The 10,110-nt window shown below is 38.0% G+C and overlaps 1 protein-coding gene across 1 annotated transcript; it reads left to right on the top strand.

The window, feature by feature from the left end:
• The first annotated feature begins 6,349 nt into the window (after window positions 1–6,349).
• On the top strand, window positions 6,350–10,110 carry LOC131238305 (cysteine-rich receptor-like protein kinase 10). The gene is made up of 6 exons (XM_058236193.1): window positions 6,350–6,508; window positions 6,862–7,058; window positions 7,161–7,371; window positions 8,419–8,656; window positions 8,829–8,979; window positions 9,296–10,110. Exons 2-6 carry the CDS (start codon window positions 6,930–6,932, stop codon window positions 9,602–9,604), a joined length of 1,038 nt encoding a protein of 345 aa, XP_058092176.1. The 5' UTR covers window positions 6,350–6,508; window positions 6,862–6,929; the 3' UTR covers window positions 9,605–10,110.

Raw genomic sequence — 10,110 nt, 5'->3', positions numbered from 1 at the left:
AAAAGTAGTTATTTGTAGGAAGAATTCAAAGCATGTGAGGGAACAAAATCATTTAGACTATCTTACATTATCGTAAGCTTAAAGGAAAAGCCCTCACCTTGAGCTCCACTCAAACCTGGCCCAGAGTCAATCTAGGGATCCAACAAGTCAGCTTGGCACACAATCTCTCTCTCTCTCTCTCTCTCTCTCTCTCTCTCTTCCTTCCTTTCCTTTCCTTTCCTTTCCTTTCTTTCTCTTTCTTTTTTTTCCTCTCTCTTTCCTTTTCCTTTCTCTTCTTTTTTCCTTTCGGTCTTTCTTTCCTCCTTTCTTTCTTTCTTTCTTTCCTTTTCTTTTCTTTTCTTTTCTTTTCCTTTCTTGCTGTTACATCCAGCAGAAGGGCTGGCCGTCTTTCCCACTGTTTCTCTCTCTTGTTTTCTCTCTCGATTTCCTTCTCTCCCTCACGTTGGACGGAGTTATGGAGTGGGTTTACACAGTAAGGATAGGAAGCAACGCATTCTCTGTTTTTTGTGTAAACTTGTTGCGTAGCCGTGACAGTTGGGAGTTTCCTTATCAGCCTCTGCTTGTGCAGATGCAGGCACGGATGTTTGAGGATCGTTCGGATTTGGACGGTTTACCGTCTGGATATTCAACAATGGCCAGACTTTCATGGTCTGGTCGTTTATCTTCAATAGGGAAGACAGTCCTGTTGATGAGGGACCGGTTACGGTTTCAATGGTGGGCCTATTCCTTCCGCAAGCTTCATAGAGACTGGAGGAATTGTCGTGAAAACCGATGAGAGTTGTGGCCGATCTTCTTGGTAGCTGCGTGCACAAAGACACAGGTCTCTGTTGTGGCATCCGCACAACCTGGAATGTTGCCGAATTCAGCGTGTGGGTCGTGATCCCCAATTTGTGTGCATGACCCCCTCCTTGAACGGAATTATAGGGGCTAGACGATGGATGGTTTTGATTTTCCATCTGGCCCTTTTTTGGTGGGCCAAAGAGATTGCAATCGAACGCTATTCATTCGAGCCGCGAGCAACGGGAGCAGTCCGATTGTGGCCGGACTTGTGTGCATGTGAGGCATTTCTTATGTACGAGGCGACCTATGGTATGGTCAAAGTTTCGTTATCTACACGATGGACGGTCTGGATTGGATATATGGGCCACCCTGGTGGGCCACAAATTATCTGATCGGACGTTGTCCGACAGTCGTGCGCGGGCGGGAGGCTCACTTTGAAAGGAGGCAGGTCAAAGCTCTCTTTGACCCGATATTTGTTCTGGTGTAGTGCGGGTGTGCACTCCGTGAACATGCACCTTCTAAATGTGGGCCCATTGTGATGTAGTGTAAGATCTACACCATCCATTCATTTTTTTCATTTAATTTAAGGGTTGATCCCAAATTTGAAGAATATTCAAAGGTCAGGTGGGCCCCAAAACTGACGATTAATGGTTGATCCATCCACTTGGCCATTTTTATAATGATCTAAGAGTTGAAATTTGACTTGTATGGTTAATTTATGATAACTAAACAAGATATAAAATTTTACATTAAACAGATAGTGAGAACTATGTGATATAGAATTCAGAGGTCTAGGTTAGTGGCATCTTCGTAATTATCGTTGATCTAAGAGTTTTGTGAAATCTATGGGTTCTACTGAGTTTTATGCACCTTTTTAAATAATTCTTACAAAATGACTTGCATCCGGATAATTACGGATATGTAGTTATTCGCCAGTTCATTCAAGGGAAGGCGCCTACGTTAAATCACGTAATGAATGATCTTGTCTTAAAATCAACTGTCGAATGGCTTAGTCTATTGCTTGGATATTATTCCCAATGGTTAGGTTTGTGTTAGGGTGAGGATGTAAGGCTAGGATAGTTAGATTTGTATTGTACGCGTGTACATATTACGTTAACTTCTTGGTAACGCCCAAGAACTTTCAATACATGGGTATTGAAAAGTTCGTGGTGTTACACACTAGTCTAACTTTGACAAATATGCATGTTCCATATCCTAACTCCTTTCATCATTTCAAGAATATGAAATCTCTAATTATTTCATTTCCTTCGTGCCCTTTCTTCTTTTATTATCATATCCTCATTATTATAAACCGCACTTAAATGAAGATTCTCCCTAGGTTTGTTTCATAACATAAGGTATCGTACTTGTAATGGCAACAGTAATGGATACTTAGGTATCCTTACTCCGGATTACTGATACGATTATTATAGTCATTACATTCATAAATTTTCTTTTTCAACACTTTTTTTTTTTCAATATTCTCTGTTTTAAGCATATGTTAATGGTAGTAGTTCATTCAACCTTATTTGAATCAAAATTTGTTATTCTAGTTCACATATCATATTCCTCACTTAGTTAACTAGGGTGAATTGTAAATTCAGTATATCAAATTACAACTTTTTTTTTTTTTTTTTTGTTTTTTGGAAAAAGGCCGAAGCCTTGGAAATTTATTAATCAGTTGAATTTATAGACATTTAGGAGGGCCCCACAAAAAGGAAAGGTAGCCACACCTATTGTATACCTCAAGTATGAAGAGAAATCAGGACAAAAGGGAAAAACAACAAAAAACCAACAAGGAGAAGAGGGGAATTGTACAAGAGAAAAACAGAAAAAACCAACGCCTCCATCAATGACATCTGAGGGCTCCAATTCCTGCATTATCAAATTACAACTCACTCTAAACTAGTGATTAAATAATTGAACTCAAGTCTATAATTTTTAGTTATCAGAATTCTAACTACTATAAACCTAGACTAAGTATTAACTTTACCTCTGGAATTCGCATAATATCATATTCACATTCTTATATATAAAATTTAAAAATTTTGAAAAAATTTCTCACAAACTAAAAATGTAGATTCTACTAGTCCTAAAATATAAACTCACATGGATGACTGTCCACACCCCCAACCTAAAATCTACATTGTCCTCAATGTAATGATACATGTAATGTAGAAAATAATCCAAGTGGTGTTGAATGCCTTTCTTAAATGAATGATCAAGGCCTGGGACTAGTTCACCTTCGGAGGAGAGTCAATTGTTTTGATTCTTACTCCAATGGGACATAAACCATCCACACCACATAACAAAAATCACAAAATAGCAAGTATGATACTTAAATTAAAAAACAAAAACCTATCCAACAACCCAAGCGGCAAAGCTAATCTTGAGAGTTCAATTCACAAAGCAAAATAAATCAACAACTCTAGTGGTAGAGCCAACCATAAGGGTTCAAACCACAAAATAAAATAAATAAAAAGAAAGTAAAACTAATGTAGAAAATTAAACTATGTTAATCTGAAAAATAGATTCAATGCATCTTTGTGATCAAACAATAACTGTAGGACAACCATAGCACTTAGGTGATGAAATCCCAAGCAGGAGCAACCTTATGTCACAGTTAATGCTTGAAAGTCCCAACTGAATTTACTTTCAAAGTAAAACAGAAAATATACAGAAATTTTAAGGTTTTAGAAAAGAACTTACCTTAGCTACCTTACACAGATTTAATCTATCTGTCTCTCCCCGTCAACGGCGCCAAAAACTTAATTGCTTGCCTCTAAATACAGAGGTTTGTAAGTAATATCCTTTGAATACAGGGTCAATCCCACAGGGAGATTATCTATGAGAATGAGAAAATCAAATGCAAAATTAACTAAGTGATGGAAAGTAAATAAATGAAATGATTTTGAAGATTTTGAATGTATGAAATTTAACAGAATTAAAACAACACTCAAGCTTCAAAGTTCCACACATATGTTAATGATAAATAAATGATGATGATTTTGATAACACAACTAGGATCTAAGCACGATGGTCAGCCTAATAAAAAAATAAAACAGTTTAAATATTTTAATAAATGATATAAAAGATTAGAGAATTATGGATTAGCACTATTAATTTATATTATTAAGCGTCATTGATTTTAAGCATTCAATATCCATGGGATAATGAATCAAAGAAATGTAGCAGGTTGAGAACATCTCCCATCTAAGAAATCTAATTGATCCAAGTTAAGCTTATCCATCAATATGGATCTCACATAAGAATAAAAAAATATAAATCTAGATAATTAATAATATGCATGCACTATTCATCTCATCATTAAAAACAATCAATTATCATAAATTATAAGATCATTAAACCAATGTGCTTCCCTTCTAGCTTGGGCTAGATGGAACTAAAAAAACATAATTAAATTGCATAATGAAAAAGCAATAAGAAAGTAAAAAAATAAATTAATAAAGATTTAAAAAGAACTTGTAAATATCTAAAAATTATTAAAAAACTATAGATTTTGCCCTCGAATGCTCTAAATGATGCTTAGGAATTCCCTAGGAAGCCCTATTTATAAATGGGGAACTCTTTTCTTCAAACTAGCTTGAAAAATCCGGAAACCACTTCAAATTTTCTCACTCCATGTAAGCTTCGCGTAAACCATTCGATGACATCGAACCTAGTTCGATACCATCTAAGACTGTCTTCAATTTTATCTAAGACTCCTTTGATGTCAGTGAAGACTGCATCCAATTTTTCCAGCATCCAAATTTGATTTTTTTGCAATTCTTTGATATCATCCAAGACTCCTTCGATGTCATTAAAGACTGGCTTCGATGTCATTGAACCTAGTTCGATATCATCTAAGCTTAGATCCTGCAAATTTCTACTCTAATTTCTGCACAAATTTTTTCACTTCCTTCGTTTTCCACTTGGTTTTCTTGACTCTTGAGGTCTTGAAATATTTAATCTTGGTCTTCAAATGTCCATTTTTTGCCTTGGTGATTCTTGAGTATCAAATCCATGCTTTTAACATTCTTTTCAATCTAAGCTCTTACTCTTACCTTGCAACACAAATATATATAAAATATACTATTAAGCATTATCATGTTCGTAAAACCAAGATATAAATGAAGGAAAATATGCAATATTTGAGTCTCAACAGTGGATCAAGGTTAATGTAGATGGATCTGCCCTGGGCAATCTAGGCAGTTCAAGAGGTGGTGGGGTTGTTAGAGGTTACGATGGGGCTTTTATCTTCGCCTTCTCATCGGGTTATGGCTTCGGCTCAAATGATCGAGCTGAAGCAAAGGCAATTTGGGAAGGGCAATCTCCTTGCAAGGAGCTGGGCATTACCAAGGTGCAGTTGGTCAGTGACTCAAGAGTGAAAGTGGATGCCATGAACAATCAAAGCACTCCTTCCTGGTCCCTGTGATACTGGAGGGTCGGAATTAAGGCCCTCAAGGCCATTATAGATTTTTCCATCTCCTACTCCCCTAAAGAAGCTAATGCGGTTGTTAATGGGCTTGCTAGGGGGGTAGTAGCAGTCAGACCCACCACATCTTCCGAACTACGTCTGATCTTCCCCCAGTCATCGGAGGCCTTCTCTTCTTGGATAAAGTAGGTTTAGGTTATTTACGTGAGATATAATGAGCTTTTGTCGCTTCTACTTCATTTGTGGACCTGCTATTCCTTTTTTGCCAGCAGGCTCATCCATACGGTGTACAGCTCCTTTTTGAATATATATATATATATATATAGACACACACACACGATACGATGGTTTCCTAAAACAAAAAAAGAGAACCAAATTTCAGCATTAACAAAACTTAAAATACAGGAATTCATTTACCTGCTCTCAAACGGATACTAAAGTCATGACATAATGTGGCACTTTCAGAATGAAAGTCACCCCCTCCATATGAGATACTCGTGGTTTTGAGAAATGAGACAGAATCGAAAAATAAATAAATATATCTCTAAATTAAACTGGCCTCGATTGAGAGAGCACATGGGATGTGCAACACAGGTGGAAGCAGGGAGTGAGAGAGATCAGGAGGAAAAGGACACAAGCAACATACAAAGGGTAAGAAAGAGCATGTGCCATAGCATGTAGAATAAGTGTGAGAAAGAGGGGGCGTGCTATATATATATATATATATATATATAGAGAGAGAGAGAGAGAGAGAGAGAGAGAGGAATTTTAGAAGCTAAATGCTACAAATATTTTTTAGAAAAGTAGCAAGTTTTCGAAAAAAGAAAAAAGGAAAGAGAAACAGTAAATCATTAATCACCACCATGACCAACGCCATTATCACAGCCACATCATCACCGCATCATAAAAAGAAGCAAACCATTTGGCATCCCATAAAGCTCGAGATCTTAAAAATAGCTTTAAAATACTTGTTTCGTTGATGTGGAGTTCATTCCTAGGTTTTTATGTTTTCCAGGTAATGTTAGAGTTGGCATAGTATTACATAGGGAATGATTAGATTTTAAATTTGATAAACCACTATCCAGGGAGAACTTGGAAGTGTATGTTGATATATGCAGAGCTGACAGGTTGTAAAATTGTTATTGATATGGAAAGAGTTCACTGTTAAAACAGGGGACGATAGGAAAGCATCAAAAACTGCGATCCTTGCTAGCCTGTTGGCACTTGCAGGAGTGGCCGTCTTGGGTTCAAGCTTATACTACTATAAATGGGGGAGGAAGACACCGCAGGAAGGTACACTTCTACCCTAGAATCACAAAATCATGTAAATGCTTAGGCCTATTTGGTAGATGCCTAAAAATGATTTCATCTCATTTTAGTTAACAATAATTATGTATTAAAAGATCTTGATCTCTATTGCATAATGACTTCGTCTTAAGGTTAATTATGTATTAGAAATCAAGATCTAAAATACATAACTACTGTTGGCTAAAATGAGATCAACTCAATTTTTATTTTTATTTTTACTAAAAAGATCCAATTGTAGGAATACTAGTACCAAAGAATGACATTTCCTAATTCTCGAAATAGAAGAAGAACAACCTTGTCACAATCAACCTTGCAATGATAGTTGCTATTGTTTCCAGCAACAGAGGGACATTGGCAAGGAGCTTTGTTGTATGATTTGGGTCCTCCAATTAGCACACATGCACGGATGGATGGAGGAAGTCAGGTAGATGATCATGAATTTCCATGGATTGATTTGGTAACCATACAATTTGCCACCAATAACTTTTTGGAGGCAAATAAGCTTGGACAAGGTGGATTTGGCCCTGTTTACAAGGTAATAAAAATGTCAACCTAACTTGGAAGTATTGGTTAGTCCCATCATTGGTGGACCATCTAACTTCCCTAATGTGGAATTGTTACCTAAAAATTCAAACAGGGTGTGTTGCCTGATGGAAAGGAAATAGCAGTTAAAAGGCTTTCGCGAAGCTCCGGACAAGGCCTAGATGAGTTTAAGAATGAAGTTATATTGATTGCGAAACTTCAACACAGGAATCTTGTGAGGCTCCTGTATTGCTGCATTGAAGGAGAGGAGAAGCTGCTCATCTACGAGTACATGCCCAACACCAGCCTTGATGTCTTTCTCTTTGGTTTGGATCTCTCTCTCTCTCTCTCTCTCTCTCTCTCTCTCATAACTATTTGGAGGGTGGGCAATGGGCTCAGGCTTGAAATCTAGGCCCTCTACCGATGGTCAATGGCCTGATCCAATCATCAAGTGGGCCACCATTATACGTAATGAGTGGTTAATTTAAAGACAGCGGCAACTCCCATTCAACACTCGTTGGAATTAAGGTGAAGTTTCAATGATCCAAATCATTTATGTGGGACTCATCATCTATGGATGATGAAAATGATGAGCATGATCATCGATGGAGGATGCGGAAAAAAATAAAATCTTAGATTAGACCATTTCAAACTTTTCATCATTTAGCTCTTTTCGTTATATGATTGTCCCACGCCCCAGGGTCTTTTCAGCCTTATTAGGGCTAGGACCAGGACACGTCCAGGGCTTTAGGGAGTAGGCCTGTTTTTCAGGTATCATTTACAACTGTACTGCAGTAATATGCCATCAGTAATATGGTGCTTGTACTTAGCTCTTCTCTGTTTTGGATTACCACAAACATCTCTCCTCTGTTTGAGATGCATACCAGTGGGGCCCACTATTATGAATAAATGGTATCTAACCTGTTCAGTAGGGCTACTCCACCATAAAATTGGACTTCCAAAAGATTACGTTAATGCAATCATCAGGTTCGCCACACCTTGAAAATAACGAAAACTTACCAAAAACCTCCAAATTCACATGCTAGTTCAACTAGTGATTGCACTAGCCTTAGTTTCGGGGTGTCCTATCGTCACGCACCTTGCTGAATGAGTTGGATCGCATGCACATGCCATACGCTACGGTGGCTCACACATTTACAACTAGTTGTGTATGAGATAGGGGTAAAACAGTTAATTCCTAAAAGATAACACTGCTAACATATAGCGTTTCCTTGCGTGGGGAATCTGTAGTGAATCTTCGGAACTAAGGGGAAGTATTTGTAACAATCCAAAACAAAGGGGAGGCACCTCTAACTAACCCTTATTATCACTGAGCATGTACAAACACCTTATTTTATCATCTTACCTGGCAGATTCGAACAAGCGTGCTCAACTCAACTGGGAAAAACGCCTTCAAATTGTTGGTGGAATTGCACGGGGCCTTCTTTATCTTCACGAGGACTCTCGCCTCAGAATCATACATAGAGACTTAAAACCTAGCAATGTTCTGTTAGATCATGAAATGAATCCAAAAATTTCAGATTTTGGCATGGCGAGGATTTTTGGAGGAAACCAAAGTCAAGGGAGTACTAAAAGAGTCGTCGGAACTTAGTAAGTGAAAATATTTCCTTCATTTTCATGGCCAGAAAATAGAATTTCTTTCTGTTTTTTTTCTTGTTAAAGTATATCTACATTAGGTTAGAAGGAAGAGATACTACAAGCATTGATGCGCACGCATCGTGTTAGACTTCTAATTTTGTTGTGCTACTTTGATGGAATACAGTGGATACATGGCTCCTGAGTATGCAATTGCAGGGTTGTTTTCAGTGAAGTCTGATGTGTTTAGCTTTGGCGTCTTACTGCTAGAGATCGTAAGCGGGAAAAAGAACAGCAATCTACATTTCCCCAAAGATGCCCAGAGCCTCGTCACTTATGTAGGTTTCCCTTTTCATGGCTTCTAATTCTTAGTACAATGAACTGAGTTTATGCTCAGGTGGGGCCGGCCTCAGATGGCCCATTTTTATAATAAGATATGAAGTAGACCCAATCTCAGCTAGCTTCCTAATAAGGCTTTCTCTTCTGTACAACGACTATAAATGGACCGGCCAGGACCGGCCTAGCCCGAAATCTAGATTAGCCTATTGCCAGCCTGAACTTTTTTTATTATTATTATCTTTTTTATTCCCTTCTAGGAGTTGTTTTTGCAGTTAAGCTATTTTAATTGGGATTCCGTGAAATGTAAATTTACAGGCATGGACATTATGGTGTGAAGAAAAGTCCTTGGAATTGATAGATCCATTGATCACAGAGGCATGCCCCACTGAAGAAGTGCTGAGATGCATTCATATTGGGCTATTGTGCGTTCAAGAAGATGCAGCAAACCGGCCCACCATGTCATCTGTAGTTGTTATGCTGAAAAGTGACCCAATGACACTACCCCAACCCACACAGCCAGGATTTTTTGTAGGGAGAGTTGTCACTGATTCGAATAAACTTTTGGGAGGTGCCAACCCATGTTCTAACAATGAAGTAACCATCTCTAACATTGAGCCAAGGTGACCATACAGATGGGATCAAACTACATGCTCTATTGGATTTCGGTATGATTAAGGTGCAATGTTCTGACAGTGGTTCCTGACTGCCCATTCAAAAATATAGATTATGTGTCCAAGAACATGCAGCGAACAGGCCCACCATGTCATCTGTAGTTGTTATGCTGAAAGGTGACTGAATGAAACTACCCCAACCTACGCTGCCTGGATTTTGTCATTGATTCAAATCAACTATCAGGAGGTGCCAAACCATGTTCTATCAATGAAGTAACCATCTCTAACATTGAAACGAGGTGGCCATAGAGATGGGATCAAACTCCATGCTCTATCGCATCTCGGTATAACTAAGGTGGCAATGTTTTCAGCGTCGGCTCTCAAACGGCCCTTTAAAAAGAATTGTATGTGGACAAGTGTATGTTAAGATATATGCATAGCTTAAGGAGTTTATAAATTTTTGTTATGTTTCCCGTGGCATCTACTTCATAATCATATTTTTATGTTATTTAAGATTTC

This window comes from Magnolia sinica, chromosome 1, assembly GCF_029962835.1.
Source record: "Magnolia sinica isolate HGM2019 chromosome 1, MsV1, whole genome shotgun sequence".
NCBI lineage: Eukaryota > Viridiplantae > Streptophyta > Magnoliopsida > Magnoliales > Magnoliaceae > Magnolia > Magnolia sinica.
The sequence above is the reverse complement of the archived record's forward strand: the minus strand, read 5'-3'. Positions and strand labels throughout refer to the sequence as shown.

What these genes read in the sequence shown, in the direction of transcription:
- LOC131238305 (XM_058236193.1), top strand. Translation starts at nt 6,930, where the DNA reads ATGGATGGAGGAAGTCAGGTAGATGATCATGAATTTCCATGGATTGAT. An exon ending in AAAAGAGTCGTCGGAACTTA is followed by an intron (nt 8,657 to 8,828) that starts GTAAGTGAAAAT and finishes GATGGAATACAG; the next exon opens with TGGATACATGGCTCCTGAGT. An exon ending in CCCAGAGCCTCGTCACTTAT is followed by an intron (nt 8,980 to 9,295) that starts GTAGGTTTCCCT and finishes GTAAATTTACAG; the next exon opens with GCATGGACATTATGGTGTGA.